Source organism: Marmota flaviventris, chromosome 4, assembly GCF_047511675.1.
Source record: "Marmota flaviventris isolate mMarFla1 chromosome 4, mMarFla1.hap1, whole genome shotgun sequence".
NCBI classification, from domain to species: domain Eukaryota; kingdom Metazoa; phylum Chordata; class Mammalia; order Rodentia; family Sciuridae; genus Marmota; species Marmota flaviventris.
In genome coordinates, this window is record NC_092501.1 from 51,821,862 (window position 1) to 51,844,487 (window position 22,626).

Consider the following 22,626-nt stretch of genomic DNA (forward strand, 5'->3'; position numbering starts at 1 on the left):
CGCTAAACTGGGTTAAACGTGCGCTGTTTCTGTACATAGAAGTAGTGAGGCTGAGTCAGGGGACATGTCTGTGCCTCTGTGGTGGCCGCTTGCCCAGCATGTGCGAGCCCCTGGCTTTGACTATTGGAAGGGGATGGGGTGGGGGCTCTGCTATACACAGTGTATAACGACTAGCCTTGACTTGATCAATCATGGGGCTTTTCTTTTACCATCCTCCACCACCCCTGGCCCCTGGCCCCCGGCCCTTCCCCTCCTTTCCCTTCCGTCTCCTTCCTCCCCGCAGGCGCCCTGCGGCGCGCTGAGTCAGGGGCCGGGGCGGGGCTTGCGCCTGCGCACTGCGCGGCGTCGGGCGCGGAGCAGGTTTATATTCGCGCGGTCAGCTGACGCTCTGCATTGCAGACTGCGGAGTCAGGCGGCGCCATGTACGCGGTCCTGTTCCTGGCCAGTCTCCTGGGCACTGGTAAGCCTGGAGCCTCAGCCTGGGGACAGGGTCCCCCGCAATGTCTCCTCTCCCGGGAGCGGACCGCTCGGGACTCGCTGCTCTGTTCCCCGGGTCCGGGGTGACGAGGGGCGCGCACTGCGCAGGCGCTTGCGTGGGCCGGTACCTGCTGGGGCGGCTCCCGAGGCGGCGAAGGAGCCTGGGTGGGGGCGAGTGGGGCGGGGGAAGTAGCGTCTCCCTCTGGGCTCCTGTGGGTGCCTGCGCATTTGGGGCGGCTGCAGGCCTCTCCTTAGGCTGCGCTTCCTCCTGTGGGGTGGGTCTTACGGGTGACCCCTCCCGCAGCAGTGTTGTGCCTGGGCTGGTGCGCGTGATCGCCATGGACTCAAGCCCTATTCTGCAGGACGCAACAGTGCCCTTGGCCTTGTCTCAGGTTTTGTGTGGGTATTGCAATTACAGGAAGCACATTGTCATTCATGTTGATGTTTATCTTTGAGGCTGCATTTACTCTGAAGGCTGTAGGGGTTTTTTGCCATCTCGACTATTTTCCCCTGGAGTTCTTATTTCACCACCTTTAAAATGTCTTCCACGGCATTGACCAGTTTTAGCAGGGACCTTCATTCTGGGGAAGATGTTAGCATGTGAGAAGTTGTGCACAGAGACTGTTGCACCTGACTATTGTCCCACAATAGCATTCAAGATTGTTAAATCCGCTGCAGGTTATGCAGGCAGCCCCTGGGATTCAGCTGCACGTTTTCTGGTATTAGGAGGGACCCAGCTGCCCACCCTTTATCACTGTGACACTTCTTTTTGTTGCCAAACTCTTGCCTTCACATCTTAACCTAATTTAAATCATCATGATAAAGAGAAATGCTTGAGGTGAGCTATGAAATTTATAAGTATATTGGGCGGGGTGGCCCATGCCTGAAATCCCAGCTACTCCAGCGGTGGAGGCAGGGGGATAGCAAGTTCGATGCCAGCCTGGGCAATTTGTTTTTAATTTATTTTATTTTTTGGTACCGGCGATTGAATTCAGGGGTGCTTAACCACTGAGCCCACATTCTCAGTCCTTTTTAATATTTTATTTAGAGACAAGGTCTTGCTAAGTTGCTTAGGGCCTTCCTAAATTGCTGAGGCTGGCTTTGAATTTGCGATCCTCCTGCCTCAGGCTCCAGAGCCATTGGGATTACAAGTGTGTGTCATCATACCTGGGGCCCAGCTTGGACAATTTAGCAAGACCTTGTCTCCAAAGAAAAAAAGGGCTAGAGGTGAAACTCAGTGGCAGAGTTCTTGTCTAGCCTGCGGGAAACCTTCATTTGATCCCCGGCACTGAATTTAAAAAAAAGAGAGGAGAAGAAGAAATTCTGTATTTTGATTGTCTGGGAGCCAGATTTTAATCTCTGTACAAAGGATCTCAGGTCTTATCCTGAAGGACCAGAAAATAAATTTGGTCAGCTTCCCCAACCTCAGTTTCTGTTTCTTGGTAACTGTATAATTTAGGAGCCAGTTTCTATTTTAACAATCATTCAGCCACTCAGATTTTAATAAACAGTAATATAGTGGATGGCAGTTGCTGGAAAACTGAAGAAGTAAATTTCATTATGGATCAGTATGTGTAAGATGTTTTCCTCAGCAGCTCTGAAGGATCTGTCTTGGCCTTACACCAGGCTCTTAAATTTGTTTTATTTGTAGACTATCAAAGCTGATCTGGCTTATAAAGCTGTTGGGTTTTATAGTCACTGAAGAAGATTTATTTCTCAATGAAGCTTATACAGCTGCTATTCTATGATCTGTATAGTTAGTAAACTAATGTTAGTCTCCATTTTTTCTTTTATTTTTACAGTATTAACAGCATTGTTCCTGTTTGCATCGAGTCACTTCATAAGACCCTTAAGAATTCTGATTCCCTGAGATCAGCCCAAAGGGACTAGTTTCTTTGGAACAGTAAAATCCATTTCTAACATATGTGGGAATGTTGAACCAGTGTATGTGGTTAACCAAGGGACCCTTCCCCCCCCCCCCCCCAAAGCACTTGGGTAAATAGAGAGTGTATTACTAATGGCCTTGCCCTGACTTGCTGACTGGCCCTTAGGATTTTGCCAAGGTCACACTTGATAACACAGTATAGAGATGCTGGCTTGCCTCCACAGCTCTGCCTTGTTGTGGCTTTCTGGCAATGTTAATCCTAAAATTTCTAAAAAACATCGAGACTGAGTTTGTGAGTGAAGGTGCCTGGTGACTGCAGCCATTGTCTGCCCACTGGGATTTTCACCACGAAGGCACCCCGGGCACTACTGTGGGACTGGATGCTGTTCTGACTCTGGGAAGGCTTTGGGTTTTGTTTTAGTGGTGTCCTAGGTGGCTGGGGGTTTAGCTCACCGTGCTTGCTGGCATGCTGCAGGTCTTGGGTTTGATCTCCAGCACCACACACATACACAAAAAGTTCTGGGGTTAGAGACACTTGGCTTTTGGGTTACTTTTCTGCCCATCCAGTTGCCCCTGCCTTTTTTTTTCCAGATAAAAAGAAAGGGAAGCGTGGCATAGCGAGGTGATTGGAGAGCGTTTAGGCGGTTAGTCTGACATTGTTATGAGGCATGAAGACGTGGAGGTGCCCAGGCTGGCTCCAGAGTCCCAGGTTGTTCGTTGGGCACGCCACGTCCAGAACCCAGGGCTCTTCATAGTGCTTCCTCTCTCCACATCCCTCTTAATTTTTAAAAAATATAATGGGTATGACTTACGTATGTACACATGGAAGTTGGACAGCATGGTGAGTTGCCCCAGGGTGACCCCAGTAAGAAGCGCAGGGTCCAGAGGGACACAGCATCCAGCAGCCCCTTCTTCCTCCTCACTGCCTTGTCTCACCGGCCAGAGGAAACCTTCTGGGAACTTCTGACACTAGCCATAAAAGTTGCTGTTTGAACTTCTTACACAGAAAGTTGAGTTGCTGGGGTTCCAGGCTTGTGTCACCTGCCTGGTGGAATCCAGGTCTGGACATGCTGGTGGGTGGTTGCTTTAGCAGGGAAAGTGAGCCTGGTGGATGAGCTCAGTGTAGAGCACCGCGTGGGAGCGATCGCTGACACTCAGCTTTCCTTGGTGCTGTCACTTGGTCAACGCTTCCTGCCTGAGTGGGCCATGCCTCACGGAGGCAGGGTGTTCTCTAGGGAGGCTACCACATACCGGGTGTAAGTGCTCATTCATTTGATTAATTTTTAATTAAGTAATTATTTTTACTTAAATTTTTTGGTGATGCAAGATATGAATCTATAGCATATCCTGACTGAACATCACTTAAACATTCCAGGTTTCCCCTGCCAGCAATTTTGGGCAAATCACCTGTTTAGCAATAGTAAATCAGCTGTATTCTGGGAAAACATTGGTAAAATTCATGGAGGAATGGTTTGTTTTAACCAGTGATTTGTCAAGTTCTTGCAGTACACTTGACAGATTGTTTTGAATACCTGCTATGAGAGTTGAAGTATATTGGATTGAGTGGTATGAAAATGTAATGTCCAGGCAGCTGGTTGGGGCTTGAATGGATGGGGAAGAGAAAGGGCAAGTTGCTGGCTGGGGCAGCCCCTAATGAAACATGCTTGGGAAACTTTCAAGGCCAAGGGCACACCACTTGGACAAGTGTGAGTGGCTTTTCCTTTTTTATGTATCAGCTGGTGATGGAACCCAGGGCCTTGTGCATGCTCAGCAAGTCTTCTTCCACTCAGCTACATCCTCAGCCCGGTGAGACAGCTTCTTTTGAGGAATCCTGTTAGCATGAATCCTAGACTCTTGGCTCTCCCACTCCCTTTTGGTTGTACCACTGGGAAAGAGGATGCAGATTTTCTTCAACAGAAGGGAGCATTAGTTACATTGACCACTCGCTTTTTTTCCTTGGTACTGGGTGGGGATTGAGTCCAGGGTGCTTTACCACTGAGCTACATCTCCAGCCTTTTTTATTTTTTATTTTGAGACAGGGTCTAAGTGGCTGAGGCTGAGACAATCCTGCCTCAGGCTCCTGAGTTGCTGGGTTTACAGATATGGGCCACTGAGCCTGGGTGACTGCTTGCTTTAAAAAAAAAAAAAGTGTGTGCATGCGTGTGCACGTACGTGTGTGTTGGGAATTAAATTGAACTTGCAGAGCATGTGCTCTGCATTGAGCTATGTCCCCAGACTCCCCAAATTGCAATAATTTTAAAAGCATGATGATAAATATAGTTCTTGGGATGGAGAATTTGGTTGTTGCAAAAGTACAAACTGCTTTTCTTTTTTTTTTTTTAATTCTATGAAATGCCAAAAAAAAAAAAAAAAAAAAAAAATCTTGTACAATCAGTGATTTTTTTTTTCTTTTTTCTTTTTTTTTTTGTAGTACAGGGGATTGAACCCAAGGTGCTTTACTACTGAACTACATTCTCAGTTCTTCTTCTTCTTTTTTTTTTTTGAATAGGGTCTCTTCTAAGTTGCTGATGCTGGCCTTGAACTTTCCACAGTCCTGCCTCAGCCAGAGTTGCTGGGATTACAGCGTGTGTCACCTGCCCTGATGAAATCTATAATTCTTTAAGTTTGGACTGAGATGATACTGCAGAGTAGAGGCTTAACATTGCCACATTGCTGACACTAGCTGTATGACCTTGGGCAAATTACTTAACCTGATTTCCTCATCTGTAAAATAGCATTAATCAGTCCCGTGTCATTGGGTTGCTTTGAGGCCTGAATACACAAGTCACTGTAGGAAAAGGCTTAGTCAAGTACGTTTGTCTCTTCACCACTGGTAGATACAGTGTCAGGCTGTCACTGCTCTTGTCCCACCGGCACAGTGACCCTCTTCTGCCCCTGATTTTGTGGTTTCCCTGACGACTTTCATTTCAAAGGATGTTGTGAGTTCAACAACAACATTAAATTGACTTATTAAAGACGTATGTCCTAGGCGTAATTACTGACTCGGGAAAATGAGCCAGGGTAGGGAGCCACGATTATGCTCCAGGGGCCTAAACTAGGTTTGGCTTCTAGGTCAGTGTTGCTCTAGAGCCCCGGGCTCCCAGCTGGTTCCTGGTAACTGAATACCAGGTTCTAGACCTGTTGGCACTAACTCGGGGACCTGGGGTGAGTTGTTGAAGATCCCATCCTGTCTCCCATCCATTAGATGGAGGCGAAGTTAGAGTATGTAATAGATGCAGCCAGTAAACAAGTTCAGTCAGTTTAATGGTGAAGAGTAAAAAGCGTGTCTCTTTTTACTCTGTCTCCCAGGCCTTCCCAGACAACCTTGAACCTGTGGTGCTATTTCCTCCTCTTCTCTTTCTTTTGAGGGGTGCTGGGGATCAGACCCAGGACCTCATACATGCTAGGCAAGTGCTTGACCACTGAGCACCACTCCCAGCTCCACCGTCTTTCTTCTTAATATAAAAGCTGGCACATTATATGGACTGTTTTGCATTTCTCTTTTTAAAGTTGTAAAAGAGGAGCTGGGCATGGTGGCACAGGTCTATAATCCCAGCACTCTGGAGGCTGAGGCAGGTGGATCACATGTTTGAGGCCAGCTTTGGCAATTTAGCAAGAAGACCCTGTCTCAGAATAAACAGCACCCCTGGGTTCAATTCCTGGTACTGGAAAAAAAAAAAAATAAGGAAAAGGTGAATAGTTTAGATATTCAGAAACATAGAAGGCTAATTATAATGAACCGCCAGATTAAGAAATGGATCCCAACAACTTGCCTCCCTCGCAGATAACCACCTTTCGGGACTTGTTGTTTATCATTTCCCCGCAGGTCTTTGTACATGTAAGTGTACTCTTCAACAGTCTGTACAGTATTGTTTTGAATATTTCAAAAAACTTAGATACTGTATATATTCCTGGGTTAGTTTTTTGTCTTGTTAGTGAAGGTTATCCCTGTGGCTAGTGTGTAGACCTGTTTCATCCATTTTCACAAGAGCATAGTATTCCATTTGTATCATTCCTGTTTTCCATTATGTAGAGAGATGTTTACATTATTTCTAGTTTGATTTTTCTATTCAAATTGCTTGTATAAAAATTCTCTTACATACCTCCTTGGGCACATAAACAAATATTTCTCTAGGGGACATACCTAGGAGCACACTGCCAAGTATAAGGACGCATTTCACCTTAATGAGAAGTGGCTGAATTGTCCTCCAAGATGATTTTGGCCTTTGATATTCTCACAGGATATTCAGTTTCAGGTTTTGCCATATCCTCGCTAATGTTGGATATTTTTAAAACTTTTAACTTTTGTCAATTTGATAGTAAAAAAACTGAAGTGGTTTCATTTGCATTTCTTTTGTTTTTGTAAGCAGTTTATCTTAGAGGTTATTTCATGCTTGTCAAAGGGATCTTTTTTAAAAAAATGTTTTCAAAATTCGTGATCACTTTTGATTTAAAGAGAAGTTGCAAAGACAGTCCAGTGAGTTCCTACTTACCCTTCACCTTATTTATTTTATGTGGTACTGGGATGAAATCCAGGGCCTTGAGTTAATACCACTAAGCTAAATTTCCAGCCCATTTCACATATTTGTTTGTGTATTGGAAACAGTCTCATTAAGTTGCTCAGGCTGGCCTTGAACTTGTGACCCTCATTGTCTCAGCCTCCAGTGCTGCTGGGAGGCTGAGGCAGTTGCGTGCCTAAATGTGGCTTACTTAATTGTTAACATTTTTTATAACCATGGCAAGGCATTAATATCAAAACAAGATTATTCAGTAGACTGTAAACTTTTTGTGTATTTTTTAAAAGACATTTTAATTTAGAGACAGGGTCTCATACTACGTTACCCAAACTGCCCTCAAACTCAAGATCCTCCTGCCTCAGTCTCCCGGTACCTGGGATTGTAGGCATGTGCCACTGGGCTCAGGTCTTTATGCAGGTTTTTACCAATTTTTCCACTAATCTCATTTTTCTGTTTTGGTATCCAGTTTAGTGCACCACATGGTGCTTAGCTGTTACGGCTCCTTAATCTCTTCCTAACTCTTCGCTGTTTAAAAAATGATGTGTCCTGGCATGGTGGTGCGTGCCTGTAGTCCCAGCTACTGAGGAGGCTGAAGTTGGGATCGTGGGTTTTGAGACCAGCCTGTGCAACTGAGTGAGACACCTTCCATATTAAACAAAAACAAAACCCCCAAACAAGCAAGCAAACAAAACCTGAGAAGGAGTGGCCACCGAGTGTCAGAGTGACACCAGCATAGTCCTAACTAGAGCACTAGAGCACTTTCCTAGTTAGTGCGAGACCCTGGGCTTAGCTCCTAGTGCTGCCACCTCCACAGAGGAATCTGCAAAGATGTGAAACGAGTCATTCTGCTCATTAAATGTTAATTAGTTCTTTTCATTAATATTTAGGGAATAGGGTTTTTCCATTAAAAGCCTGACACATTTCACATCTGATGGGCTTATCAATATTCCTAAATGATTAATTTTAAATCAACAATTCAGTTTGGTTTATGGAGTGGTTAGTATTGACAGAAGCGACCCACAAGAACAAAAGCTCTTTGGAATCCTAAATTGCATCTGAGAACAGAGGAACCCCAAGACCCAGACGTTAGAGAACCGACTACCAGGCTGAACATTTAGGGAACAACCAGCTTTTTGTGGAACCATAAGGGAGAAGTCACTTCCTCAAATTATAGCTGGTTCCCTTTTCCCTGATTTACCTCAAATCAGAGCCACCAAGGACATCTACTATGTCAGCATCTTAGTTCCTTCTACCCACAGGAGATTTGCTCCGGAGTGTCGTGGGTGGCTTCCCTTTAACTTGGTCACAAACCATGATGTAGGTCAACTGTTCACTCTTTTTTTGATGGTGCTGGGGATTGAACCCAGGGCCTTGTGCATGCGAGGCAAGCACTCTACCACTGAGCTATGTCCCCAGGCCCCCAAAGTCACTGTTGATTTGTCAGCTTCTAAAGATAATTTTTTTTGTGTGTGGGTGTGTGACTGAAGTCTTGGTCTTTGTCCTCCATGCCGATTAATGCCAATTTAATAATGAGGACATGGTTGTGAGAAGAGGGAAGAAGAAGTGTTATTGCTTTGCTAGCAAAGGAGAGACTCCTGGCCCTGAAGCTGTGATTCTGTCCATCGGGGAAACCCAGGGCTTTTAAAGAAGCTATTCAGAGGCCATGTGCCAGGTGTGCCCTGACGGGGGTCCCTGGTGCTCCCTGAAGCTGTATGGAGATTCACTTCTCTGATCCTCCGGCAGAGATCTCCTTCCTGTGGTGGCTTGTTCAAGGACAGGGGAAGAAAAGGTAGCCCTGTCTCCCTAATCTTGTTAGGGAGGGGAAGGGGAGAAGAGAGAGAAGCACATGTCCCTTTACAAACAAGCCTCAGAGAAAGGAGGGCTATATTCAGAAGGGAAAGCGGACCACTGCGACATCGGCAGTTAAACCAGGGTTGCTCTCATGGACCTAGCCACCTGGCCTTTTTATTTTTTGAGACGGCATCTTGCTAAGCTGCTGAAGCTTCAAAGTTGAGATCCTCCACCCTCAGCCTCCTGGGTGGCTGGGATTTCAGGTCTGCACCTCTGTGCCTGACTTCTTACTCCTTTATTCTTAACATAAGTGATTTTACCCAGGACAGCAACTAACAAGAATGCCAGATTAGTTGCTCTCATTTTTGAACGAGAATGCCAAGAGGCATCCTGTTATCCTCTCTTACCCCTACTGTGGTCTCAAGTGTTAGGAAGTATTCTTATTAAATATTAACTAAAGGAAGCTAGAAATGACATTTATAGTAAAAATACACGTATCTGAAACTTTAGTTAATGAGCAATCATGCGAGGCAAATTCAGAATACCAAATTTTTGTGGTTTACACAAAATCTTTTTTGGCATATTGTTGTCTTCAGGTGTGCAGGGACCACAGAGCCTGTCAGCAGGAGTAGGTGGGAAAGCCAGTGCACCCACCTTTTTTTTTTTTTTAACTGGGGATTGAACCCTGGGGTGATGCTTTACCAATGAGCTGCATCCCCAGTCCTCCATTTTATTTTATTTTTTTTGAGACGAGGGTCTCCCTAAGTTGCTCAGGGTCTCACTAAGTTGATGAGGCTGTCCTTGAATTTGTGATCCTCCTGCCTCAGCCTCCTGAGTTGCTGGAATTGCAGGCATGTGCCACCACGCCTGGCACCAGTGCTCCCTCTGTGTATTTGATTGGGTCAGCTTCTGGGAAGTGCGCTGGGTCTGCAGCAGAACCTTACACACTGGCTTAAGGTCCCTTAAGTTCCCACAGGACCCCTTCCTGTGCCTGCTGACCAACTGGATCCTGGGCAGTCCTGCCAGTGGCTCTCTTCCCTGCTCAGGGGTTGCAGCAGCATCTTGTCTTATCTGGTTGGCCTCTGGGCACCGCTGGGCGAGTGTCGTGTAGAAGTGGAGCTTTGTCAGTAGGAGTTTTTGTTGGACGGGAGGACTCTCAGATTGTTGGATCTCCATCCCCCAGATTGCACCACTCTCGTATGATTTAAGAACATTGCGTCCTGTCCCTCTGTCTTAGTCACCATTGAACAAGGTAATTCACCTGAGGACTGTCGCCTTATTTGTGTGGATAGATTCTTGTCCTGGAATGACCTGGCTTGTGAGAAAATTGAAACGTGCAGCAGTGGCAAAGGAGGAGCAGGGAAGAAAGAGCCGTTGTCTTTCCTGATAAAGGGCAGATGGGGGCCAGAGGGGGTGGGATGTCACCCCGCAAGCTCACAGGTTTTCTTGCCACTGCTTTCTTACGTGATCAAAGAAATATTTGGACCTTACTTTCTGCAAATCAAGGCAGGCTCTCCCTGAGTGTGCGTTTTTCTGAAAGATTAAAGAGCAGCGTTTTCATTCTGTCATGCAGAATGTGTTCTAGAAGCAGGATTCTATAAAGAAGAGGTAAGTGCCCTCTGCCATCAGAGAGAGGTATTTGTGACACCAGCTGTTTGGTGGCGGTGTTGAGTGCTTTGCATTACCTCCTGCTCTTAGGGGACCAACTGCATGGAGCCCCTGGAGAAAAGGCTAAGTGCAGGTGGGGGAGGGGGATGAGTTAGATTCTGCCTCTCCTGGGGTTATCCTCTCTTAGTTTCCTAGCAACCCACCTGTTGCTATGGCAACTCATTACCCAGGCAGCAGAGGCAATATGCTGTGGAATGTTTCTGGTTGCAGGTGCTGGGAGACTGCGTGCATTTTGTTTTCTTTATTTTTGGTAGCTAGATTGAAGCAGTATTCAGCAGGTGTTACCTTAAATATTTAAAAGGAAGAGCACAAATAATGAGGCTGAGCTAAGGAATAAGACCCTCAAGGATACATTCTGGGAAAGGTGGACCCCTTCATTCTGAGGTTGTTTTTGAACGTCTTTGGCAATTACACAGGGCACACGGCTCTTCAGCACCCTCAGTGGCTTAGCCTTAGTGAAGACTTGGCGTTTGGAGAGTCTTCTGGTGAATGAAGTAGTTGATGAAGGATGTGCATTAGTGGGGTGCAGGCTCAACCACAAACAACAGAGACCTGGAATACTAACATCTGAATTCTTTTTTTTAATTTCGATGGGTGGGAGGGGAAGTACTGGGGACTGAACTCAGGGGCACTTGACCACTGAACCACATTCCCAGTCCTATTTCGTATTTTATTTAGAGACAGGGTCTCGCTGAGTTGCTTATTAGCACCTTGCTTTTGCTGAGGCTGGCTTTGAACTCACGATCCTCCTACCTCAGCCTCTCGAGCTGCAGGCTCTACTCCCAGATCCAGGCTCTTCCATCTCCTTGTTCTGCATCTCTGAAGTCTGGCCCCTTTTTAGAGTCCAAAATGCGATGCATTTCCAGCCATCACAGCTAGGTTTAGAGGAAGGCCTGACCTCTGTGTGCATCCCGGCAGCCGGATGTGGTGTCATAGCCAGACCCTACTGCAGAGGAGACTGGGGAGTACTTCTGTCCTTACGAACGAAGAGGAGATGGATGTAAGGGAGCATTTTGGCGTCTCTGCCACATTGGCGACTTACTGTTCTAACGGGTTGTAAGGTTTAATTTGATTTTAGAGGAAATGTTAGAAAGAAAAGTTAAGTTATACTTAAATATAGAAGTTGGAATGTGAACATCTCCCTTGGTTCCCCCCCAGGTCCACCTTTAACAATCAGCCATAGAAGTCACTAAGAGCTTTCCAAGTGCCAGGGACGCAGATGGGCTTCAGTTGCCCTGGCAGGCCTTGAATTTGTGATCCTCTTGCCTCAGCCTCCCGAGTTGGTGGGATTACGGGCGTGCACCACTGTGCTCGGCCAAGAAGAGGTTTTGGGGTGCTCTTCTAAAAGATGGGTGTTGCCAGGCATGGTAGGGTGCACCTATAATCCTAGCTATTCAAGAGGCTGAGGCCAGCCTTGGTAATGTAGCAGGACCCTCATCAACTTCGACCTTGTCCAAAACTAAAAGGGTTGAGAGTACACCTCAGTGGTAGAGCACTTGCCTATGTGCCTAAAGCCCTGGCTTCCATTCCCAGCACCACCAAACCAAACCAAACCAAACCAAAACAAAAACAAAAACCAAAAACCCCACCAAAATAAAAGGTGTGCCAGAAACATTTTGAACAATAACAAGGCAGGCGCTGGAGTCCCCGGAGGCCTCTAGCCCAGAGCTAGTGAACAGTTTTGTGAGGCCCTGGAAGCATCTCACCTGGACATTTGGGCCTTGGTGGGCAGCCCTCTTTCTTGCTCATGTAGAACTTGCTTAGTTCCTGTAGATACAGGATCATCTCCCTGGGCTCTTTGCAGTATGGCCTGGGAGTCACTTTCCTCTTGTGACTCCTGGGTCTTGGGGTCAGTAGCAAACTGTTTCTGAGGTTCCAGAATCCAGCTCTCTAGATTTGCGAACTGCCAGGTAAGTGCCTGATCAAATGCCATTTGAGACTCCTCAGGGGGCTGAGGCAGGGGGATCACAAGTTTGAAGCTTGCCTGGGTAACTTAGCAAGACCCCGTCTCAAGAGAAAATGAAACAAAAAAGACTGGGGACCTAGCTCAGCACTGGAGGGGGGGGGGGGAGATTTGCCTAGCGTTCCTGTGGCCCTGGGTCAACCCCAGTACTCCAAAAGAAAACAGGAGGAAGAGGGCGGCCTCAGGTCACTACTGAAGAACTGCCTGTTCGTGGGTCTTGGTAAGGTCCCGTCATCGCTACCATGATGGTGATAAATGACACTGGGTGAAGTAATGGTGCCCCAGTGTTGTACCGTGTGTCTTGGTGAATCCTGGGGAGTGTTTCTAGTAGTAGACCCAATTTGCAGGTTTGGGAAGGCTGAGGTCTCAAGGACACATAGGTCGAAGTGGTGGAGCCAGGAGCTGGGTGAATTCAGGACAGCTGTCAGAGCCAGTCTGGTAGGGGTGGGGACGGATTGGGACCCCAGAGATGCTGGCGGGTGGGTGGGTTGGGAGGCGTGGGCTTTGGCATTTGGGAGTGTTTACGTGTGATCACACCATCTTGATCCTTTCTGCCTTCAGTGCCTTCATTTTACAGATGAAAAAACAAGCTCAGAAGGACACTGGCCTGCCTAAGGCAATTGGACGGGAATTAGCAAGATAGGCTGGGAGGCAGGCCGGTCATGTGTTTTGTTCCCTCTGGAGCCCAGCCTGAGCCCGGAGGTGGAGCCGTAGGTGCTGTGAGGAACACCAAAACTTCCAGCCAACGAAGAGGCTGAGGCAGGAGGATTGTGAGTTAGAGGCCAGCCTCGGCAATTTAGTTGATACTGACTCAAAAAATAAAAAGGGTTGGGGATTCAGGTCAGTGATGGAGCATCCCTGTGTTGAGTCTCCAGTGCCAGGAACAGACAGAACACCTAGATGGTGGTGATCTGCCTTACAAGTCTTAGTTTAAGGATTCTTTCTTGCAGGAAGTCTTAGAGGCACCCATATCACAGTTCCACTGAGCTTTCTGTGCCTCCTGGCCTCATTAATTTTTTTTTTTTTTTTTTTTTTGCAGTTTTGGGATTGAACCCAGAACCTCATGCAAGTCCTCTACCTGTGAACTGCATCTCCAACCCCACCCCCCTTTTTTGGTACTGGGTTGAACTCAGGGGCACTCAACCACTGAGCCACATCCCCAGCCCCATTTTGTATTTAGAGACAGGGTGTCACTGAGTTGCCATTGCTGAGGCTGGCTTTGAACTCGTGATCCTCCTATCTCAGCCTCCCGAGCTCCTGGGATTACAGGTGTGAGTCACCACGCCTGGCTTCTATCCCTTTTTACTTTTTGAGTCAGGGTTTTTGCTCAGGTTGCTGAGAACTGGTGATGTTCCCGCCTCAGCCTCCCGAGTTGCTGGGATTCCTGGTGTGCGCCACCACGCGGGCTGGGATCTTTCTCTTGCTACGATGACCACATGTTAAGAGGTTTAGAACGTGTCTGTCATCATCTTCTAGAAGATTTCTGTGTACTTCTAGGCTTGGAGTAAAAAGGCAACAAAGCACCATCCCCTCTCTAAGGAAGTACACTGAAATCTGGGCCTCAGAAGACAGACGAAGGCCTGTGTCTCCTGGCTCACGTCCTAGGCCCTTGAACTGAGAAGGGAGTGCTTGCTTTGTCACAAGATTCGCGTTTCTAGTCAAACCAGTGCTGTTCTTGTGACAAGTTTAACTAGAAACCTCGAGGGGGTCAGGCAGACATCGAAGAACTTTCCTCGAGTTCAGCATATAGCCTCAGAGAAGGAAGTTGGTATTTGGGGTAGGGTGTGGGAGGGTTAGAGCAGAGGTTGAAGCTGTGCTGCGAATGGATTTGGAGAAATAACTACCAGAAAGTGGTCGGGGTGACTCTTAGATGTTGGTCATGTCTGAGAACACTGAGGATCCCATCGGCCCCGGGAGGTCCTCCTGTCCAGCTTGCCCTCCGAGGATGGCTCTCCTGAGACCCACTCCGAGGCTGGGTGCTGTTTCTGTTTCTGCTTGGTGTGCCACCTCTGTTGGAGAGGTCACCATCTAATGAGGCAGCCCTTTCCCTTCTGTACCCCCCGGGTGTCAGGTACGTTGCTTGCCTTGACATAGTCTGGGTCACTTAGCCTCTGCTCTGGGATCTGGGATCTGGGGTCTGGAGCCACCCAGAACAGCTCCACCCCATGCAAAAGGCAGGAGGCGTCCTTCACTTATTTGGAGCCCACCGTGTGCCTCCCCCAAGTTCAGTTTCCTATTGAAGCCTCCCAGTGCCCCAGGGACTGTCTGGAATGGCGGCTGGCACACCCACCTGCTGAGCACCTCACCTGCTGAGCACCCCACCTGCTGAGCACCCCATGGGTTCTCTGGGTCTTTGCCTCCTGCAGCTGGTGCCCCGCCCACCCGCCCTGTCCTTCAGTCCTTGCTGGAGCCCCGCCCACCCGCCCTGTCCTTCAGTCCTTGCATCTCGCTGTTCTGTTTTCCCTCTCAGCCCAGCTCACTTCTTGAGGCTGCGGTTTTGTTTGCCCTCCGCCTCCTTTTGGATTCCTCTGTGGGTCTCAGCCCTTGCTGCTGCCAGGTCTTGCTTGGAGTTTCTTATTAGCCTTCCAGTCAGGTGGTCTCCCTCTGTGTCCCTCTCCCTTTCACTGGTGCTACCTAAGGCCTGGTGGTTAAGACACAGATGAGAGCTGGCTGGGGGGCGCGTGCCTATAATCCCATCAGTTTGGGAGGCTGAGGCAGGAGGATCACAAGTTCAATGTCAGACTAGGGCACCTACTTAGCAAGACTGTCTCAAAGGAAGGGCAGAGCAGGTCGCTCAATGGTAGAGCACCCCTGGGTTCAGGTTCTGGTACTTCAAGAAAAGGAATAGAAAAAGACTCATAGACGTGAGCTTGCTTGCCCTGTGTCTGCTCAGAAATCCCTCATGGTTTCTGTGACATTGCCCACAGGGGAATAGGGATATGTGACAATGAGACCTTCACAGAGTGCCTGGGATTCTGCTTTGTAGCCTGGCTCCTTCTCTCTGCTCCAGTTCTGAAAAGACAGGGACAGTTTTTCCTCTTTGCCAAAGAGACCTGCTGTCCTTTGGAAGGTTCTGGACCCCCCCCCCACACACACACACACCATACAGTCTGTCTTTCTAGCACTGTCCTTCACATTCTTGTCCAGTTTTATCCCAAAGGCTCCTTTGGTCATTCCCTCTGTTGTTCCCAGTGTGTAGAAACATCCCTAGGGCTTAGATGCCTGTCCCTGTTGGTCTCCTGCCTGAGGACAGCAGGCTTGGCCCAGTCAGTGGAGCTAGCCATCCTTGCCTGAGCTTCGTGATGAAACCCACACCTGGGGGCCCTGAGAGCCTCCTGGAATGAGGTGCTGGGGTTGAGCCCAGGGATTTGCCCATGTGAGGAAGCTCTCTGCCATTGAGCTACGTCCCCACCTCTTTCTATTTTGGGACAGGGTCTCACTAAGTTGCCCAGGCTGGCCTGGAATGTGGCAGTCCTGCCTCCACCTCCCAGGTAGCTAGGATGACCGGTGTCTGCCACCACATCTGACTTGGCAAGAGAATTTTGTGTGTAAATACATTTTCCCAGTCTGACCCACTGTTTGATTCCTTCAGGGGACAGCACTCCTGAGAAGTGAGCCGGTAGCTTGGAGCAGCAGGCCCTGAGCCGTGGCTTCCGCCTGCGTTGCCCTCCTGAGGCCAGCAGTCAACTGCTCACATGCGACACTGTTGCATACCACAGGCTGCCGTCTTTACAGGCATCTGTGCAGTCTGGCTTTAGGCTGGAGGTAGACGGGCAAGTCTTGCTAAGAACTGAGTTTCCAGAGTTGGGATTTAAGCCTTGTTCTCCAGGGTCCCGTGGGATCTGTTTCCAATTGTCCAGGACTCCACGCATACATTCCATTTCTAATCTGGGGTAGAGGCTCACCACTGTGCAGAGGTCATTGAACCTTTGGGATTGAACAAGACAGTGGGCTTGTGTTAGCTGGACCGGGGCAGATAAAAGGGGCTACTTAAGATTAGTTTTAGTCCAGAATGTCCTGTCCAAAACAGATAACAAAGCTATAAAGCTGTGATTGAAGATGATACTGTGTCAAGTTACTAGAAGAAATAACTTACAAAGTATTCTTTTTCTGTTTTAGTGTTACTGGGAATGAATCCAGGGGTGCTCTACCACTCAGCTACATTCCTGCTCCTTTTTATTAATTTATTCATTTGTTATTTTTCTTTTTTGGTACCAGGGACTGAACTCGAGCACTCAACCACTGAGCCACATCCCCAGCCCCATTTTGTATTTTATTTAGTGACAGGGTCTCACTGAGTGACTTAGGGCCTCGCTTAGGGCCTTGCTGAGGCTGGCTTTGAACTCAACATCTTCCTGCCTCAGCCTCCCGAGTTGCTGGGATTACACACTTGTGCCACAACGCTCAGTTGATAGTGAGTTTTGTTCCTGAAAAGCTGATCGATTTTGGTCCGTAGGAGCCAGTTCCTGGCTGAGAGGCTGGGGAGAACAGTGGGTCAGAGTTGTATTGCCCAAGCCTTGGTGAGCGTGAAGAATGGCAGTCCCCTGCCCCTCCCTCCCCCGCAGTCCTGCTCCTGTCTCTGGTGTCTTGAACCCATCTGCTGGTTCCCTCTCTGCCACTGGGCATTCCTTTGCCTGGAGACCCATTGTGGTAGCTTCCTGTCTGTTACTGGGTCAGAACCGGGCAGTGTGTCTTGCTGGGTGCTTTTCAGGAGTCCTGGGAGCCCATGTCTGAGATGGCCTGGGGGGAGCTCCTGAGTCTTGGGACTCCTGTTTGTGCAGTCTCCTACCCTGCGCTCCCTGGCACCCTTCACCCTCATGACGCACCCCCACCACACCCACTTCCCGGCACCTGGCACAGCCTCATGTGACATTACTGGTTAGCCTCACTCCTGTGAGCCATCTGGGGAGCTCGCTGCTGTTTGGAATCCAGCATTTACCCACAGTCACCGGAATCCAAACCAACAGCTTTTGGAGAGTGGCCAGTTCAGTTGAGGTTGTCACCTGGTTGCCTTTGTGGTTTGGCTCCCTGGGGACAGGGAGGACTGTAACCTGGGTGGCAGGTTTGTAACTCATTTGCTGATATTCACAGGGGTGCAGGTGATCTGGCTTGAGCTTTTGCACTAGTAGCTCGTGTAAGTAGTAATGGAGCATTTGTTCCCTTGTGCTCCCGGAGGAAGAACCTGCCCCCACTGCTGTGTGCCTGCCCCACGGCCCACCCTCTCGCTGGCCTGCAGGCAAGAAGCTGCACGCAGATGGCTCAGGGGTTCTCTGCTGGGTGGCTCTGGGGCTTTCCTCTTAGACTTGGGCCAAGTGTCTTCTGTTGACAACAGAAGCTGGTTCAAGCATGATGTCTGCTGGGACTTGGCCTCTGCGCCATCCCATCATGCTCCAGTGTAGTCGGATGGCATCCATTCTTGTCTACCTGAGGAGGTGGCTCAGAGGGAGACAAGAATCGGAGCATTTCCCACAGTCTGTGGTTCTGAAATCCAGGGTGCTCTCGATCTGTGTTAGCATGTGTACTCTCAAGGTAGTTTATAAAACATGTTAAAAATATTCTACATTGTTTGCCTAGTGAGCGTGAAACCTGGCGTCCATGCCCAGTGGCATTGGGAGTTAAGAACATAATTCAGGGGGCTGGGGTTGTGGCTCGGCGGTAGAGTGCTTGCCTAGCGCATGCGAGGCCCTGGGTTCAATCCTCAGCACCACATAAAACTAAATAAAAACAAAGGTGTACAACTAAAAAAAAAAAAAATGTAAATCATCACCTTTAAAAAAAGAAGAAGAAGAACATAATTCAGCTAGCCTGCTTTATTTTCTTATCTTTATACAACTCGTGTAGTCATGGTTTTGAATTTTTTTCTTTCATATATTTCATCTTTGCAATTGTGTTTGTCAGCTATGTAACAATAGTTACATAACAATTAGTTACAAACAGTAGTTTAGTATGATAAGGTTAGTCTGCCCCTCCCCCATGTTTAGCCATTTAGGTTACATCTGCATGTTTTTAACATTGTAAATGGCACTCAAATATATTTATGCATGTTTTGCCTCTTAAATTATTGTGGCTTCTTAATGTTCATGTGTGTGTGTGTGTGTTGCTGGGGATTGGACTCCAGGACTCACACAGGCTAGGCCACCACTCCTGTATTTGCTTTTTGAAGAGGGATCTTCCCCCTAGTAAATCTTATACATTCAGCAGTCACACTGCTGATGGCCCTAGAAGAAACTTTTACTGTAAACTTCTCACTGTTGTGACATAGGTTTTCCCCCAATTTGGCTAGCTTAGCTTTAAAATGTGGCCCTGACCTGCGTTCTTTGGTCCCTGGTCATGTTGGGTCTTCTGTCTTGTCTTTTCTTAGCTCTCTGTGCCTGGGTTCTGCGGGAGGCCTTTCCCGGGCACAGCAACAGGTGACACTCCACGCCCCTGGTTTTGGATGGACTCGTGATTTTTTGATACCCAGGTGGCTTGTGCAGCCTTATTTCCTGCTAGTAAATTTGTTTATGTGCAAAGACTCAATAGAATGAGATTAATAAAAGTGCTCTTGAACTTGAACAACTCTAAGAATCCTTATTTGATGTAACAAGGTTGATCTGGTTTTCACTGCCCCTTTTATGGTGTTTTAACTTTTCATTTTATGGTTTTCAGTCTGCAGAAGTTAGGGTCAGTCTTCATCAGTTTTTCCTCCTGCGGTAGCTTTCATTACTTATGGAAAGACTGAAAGGGTGAAAGGGCCTGAACCCCGATACTGTTTCAGTGTTTGGAGAGGATTAGCTGGATGCGTCCCTCCAGCCCGGTGACCCGTGACCAGCCCCGTTTCTTGGCTGGACAGCCAAGCAGCAGTGTGTTTGTGTTCCATAGGCTGGTGAGGGGCCAGGCGCGTGTCCTGCCGCAGGCAGGGGCTGGAGTAAGCCAGGTGCCACCTCCGCATGTTGGTTTTTCTTTCAGCTCTAGCCGGCCCTGTCCCAGACCTGAGAAAATGCTCCGGGGGCTCAGCCGTGCTGTGCCAGGACCTCAAGACGGCGGTGGACTGCAGGGCCCTGAAGCACTGTCAGCAGACCGTGTGGAGCAAGCCCACGGCGGTGAGCGCCTCGCCCAGGCGGCCTGCCCTGCCTTCCCTCCTCCAGATCCTCCCTCCAGATCCTCCGAGCACTTCCTCTCCCCTGTGTGCTCGCCCTTCATCATGACCCTGTGTGGGAGGCAGGGCCTGTCAGGTCTGTTACTGTCCGATTCACTAGGAAGTGAACAGGGTTCCCTTCCCCCAGGTCATGCCATCTTTTGATGACCCTGTGCTGCTTTCTGGGCCACTCTGTAGGTCCCACTTCCCACCTTAGATAAGGGTCCCCTGGGCACGTGGGCATAGCTCATCCTTTGTCACTCACTCCACAAATATATGCTAAACTTTTCAAATCTTCCCATTTCATATTTCCTCTAAACCCTCTCAAACAGGCAAACCACAGATTGAGATCCTAGAGCTTAAAACTTTATTTCCAACTACAACCACAGTGGGAAAGATACCACTGGTTTTCATTTAAATGATGTTAAATGCAGCGTTTTAATGTGGGACTCTGAGAAATAGTGAGACCACAGACCTCGTGTGCATTCTTCATGTCACCTAACACACCGTGGCCAAGCTCTGCTGGCTGCACCAGTAGAATGTGACCCTGCTCCTGGCCCATTCTGGGATGTGCTGAGTGTCACATGGTACGGGCTGTGTGATGAGTGGATTTTGAATTCCAAACTTGTCAGTGGCCACTAGTGTTTCTTCATTAAAAACAAAATACCTGATTAAATAACACTGTTCTTTCAGAAATAGTTTCTGAATTATTTATTGCAAATTGTCTTCTGTGGCCAAAACTACTCTTTGATTTGGTTTCTAATTTGCTTTCAATCTTGTTTTTGAACACTGCTTTCTCTTTTTCTGAGTTTCATGTGTATTAAGTGAGGACTTCAGAACTGGCTTGACTGGATAGTCTCCTGGGTGCCGGGCTCTCTTTTGTTACACCCTCAAGCACAGTAATGGCTGACTAGGTCTAAAGGTTCAGATTGGTTTCTCTGAACTCAGCTGAGCTTACAGGTGTCCCATAATCTCATCCAGACATGTTAGCCTGTTCTGCAAGGGTTGACAGTTAACATCGAGAAGGGAGCCTGTGGGTGCCTCCTTCAGAGCTGTGAGAACGAACTAGAATTTCCGTGGCTGCTGGGCCTGGTGGTGCCCAGGCTTGTTAGGAGGCTGGGTTTGGTGTAGGTCCTAACTGAGCAGAAGGTGATCAGGCGCCAGTGGAATGTACAGCAGCATAGTAACTGGCTGGCGCTGGCGTCCCCGCTCTACCCACTGTGGGATATGGTCAGAACCCACCATTTCATCTTTCTGAGCTGTTTCTTCAGAGCAGTTGTGAGCATTCATTTGAAATTGACTTATAGCACCTGAATTGAGCAGGATGCTAAAGGGGAGAAGGGGACAGGAAAGGGTTTCTGTCCCATAGAACCACAGAGTGTTCTCCCCAGTTCACCTGTCCTTCCCTGTGCTGTCCAGGTCTCCTCATGTACACGGCGGACACCAGGATTGACAGTGGAACGTGGCCTTGACCATAGGCTGGTTATTAGGTAGAATAGGATAAAGGCCATGAGGGTTTCCGGCTGTGGGGGGTGTGAATTGTGACCTACAAATAACATCTCGGCTTCATGTTCTTTCCTTTTAGAAATCCCTTCCGTGTGACATATGCAAACAGGTCATCACCGCGGCTGGCGACATGCTGAAAAACAATGCCACTGAGGTGAGTGGGGGCTGGAGTGGGCTCGGCCTCATGCCCCGGTTTTCAGGAGAGCTGTGACTCTGAGGATTGTCTAGGGGTGGCAGATGTCTTTGGTAAAGGGCCAGTAGGAAGGATTTTCAGCCTTACAGGCCACATACTGTTTCTGTCACGTAGTCTTTTTGCAAACCACTTTAAAAATGTAGGTCTGTTTTTTGTTTGAGGCTGAATGCAGTAGGGGAAGGGCCGGGCTTGCTGACCCCCGGACTACAGATTAAATACCCGAGATTGATTGGGGTCTGATATGCCTGTCAGCGTCCAGCTTGGCCCTGGCTCACCTTCACTGTCCTCTGCTCAGAATTTTCTGTGCCTGTAAGACCACAGGTCAAAGAATCTTTGCTTTGAATTTTGATGCCATGAAGCACAAGGTGGCTCGCCTGGTGAACTGATAGACCCCTGGGCCACCACTAGCTCTTCTCCTGCCCTCTTCCCTGAGGCCTGGCTGATTTGCAGGCTTGCTTTTCCTTCTTGCCTGCAGCCATTTGCAGGGAAGAGGCCTGTTCTGATTCTGACCCTTGCCATTGTCCCTGGCAGGAGGAGATCCTCACTTACCTGGAGAAGATGTGCGACTGGCTTCCTAACACGAACCTGTCGGCCTTGTGCAAGGAGATGGTCGACTCTTACCTCCCCGTCATCCTGGACTTGATTAAAGGGGAAATGGTAAGTGATGGGGAACAGGCTCTTCTTTCTAGGTGCTTCCAGGGCCCAGAGGAGATAGTGGCCCAGAGCAGTGATTCAGTTGGGAAGTCTCTTTGTGGCTTTGTATTTTTTTGAGGAGCTTTTCATTTTGATTCTGCCGTTCAGAAGAACTCTGGCCCAGCAGCCCCTGTGGCCTGCCAGGGTTGGTGAGGGGCAGCAGATGGGCTGCTGTGAACCAGCTAATGTTTACAGGTGCCAGTTGAGTAACTCGTGTTGTCTTTGGAGCAAACAAATAATTTCATTTCTCTGAATTTCTGTGAATTTATAATTTAAGGGGGTTCAGCGGTTAGGGTACTCAGCCTTCACCTATCAGGTACAGATTGTGCAGAAGCCACGTGCTGGAGGCTGTGTTTTAAAGGCCTTGAGAAGGGCAAGTGTTTAAGAAACCGTGGAGGGCCATCAGGGCAGGAGTGTCCTGAGACAGGACGTGGTTTTGGTGAGGAAGGCAGAGGTCACATTGTGGAGGGCCTTCCAGGCTGTGTCCCAAAAGGCTTCGTCCAGGTTCCATTGCCAGGAGCAGCAGCAGGGGACTCAGGCAGGATACTGTGAAGGTTCTGGCAATGTGAGCGAGGGGGGTGGGGAGGAACAGATGCACATTCTGGAGGGCGAATGGGCCGGCCTTGGCCATGGAGGGGGTGTACAGGAGAGAAGAGTTAAGAGTGTCTCCAGCTCTCTGGGAAGATGGGGGTGGAGTCGTTTGCTAACATGGAGGTGGAGAGGGGAGCATGGGGAGCAGATAGGGCAGGATGGAATTGGAAGAGTTGGAGATGTCCCCGTGTGTGTGTGTGTGTGTGTGTGTGTGTGTGTGCGCGT

The 22,626-nt window shown here is 48.5% G+C and overlaps 1 protein-coding gene across 1 annotated transcript in view; it reads left to right on the top strand.

Moving 5' to 3' along the window:
• The first annotated feature begins 349 nt into the window (after positions 1-349).
• Positions 350-22,626, top strand: part of Psap (prosaposin) — a 33,865-nt gene continuing 11,588 nt past the window's right edge. Inside the window, exons 1-4 of the mRNA XM_027931239.3 lie at positions 350-460; positions 19,250-19,383; positions 21,004-21,078; positions 21,649-21,774. Of these exons, the coding sequence (XP_027787040.3) occupies positions 421-460; positions 19,250-19,383; positions 21,004-21,078; positions 21,649-21,774 (375 nt within the window). The 5' untranslated portion in view covers positions 350-420. The remainder of the gene's footprint in view (positions 461-19,249; positions 19,384-21,003; positions 21,079-21,648; positions 21,775-22,626) is intronic.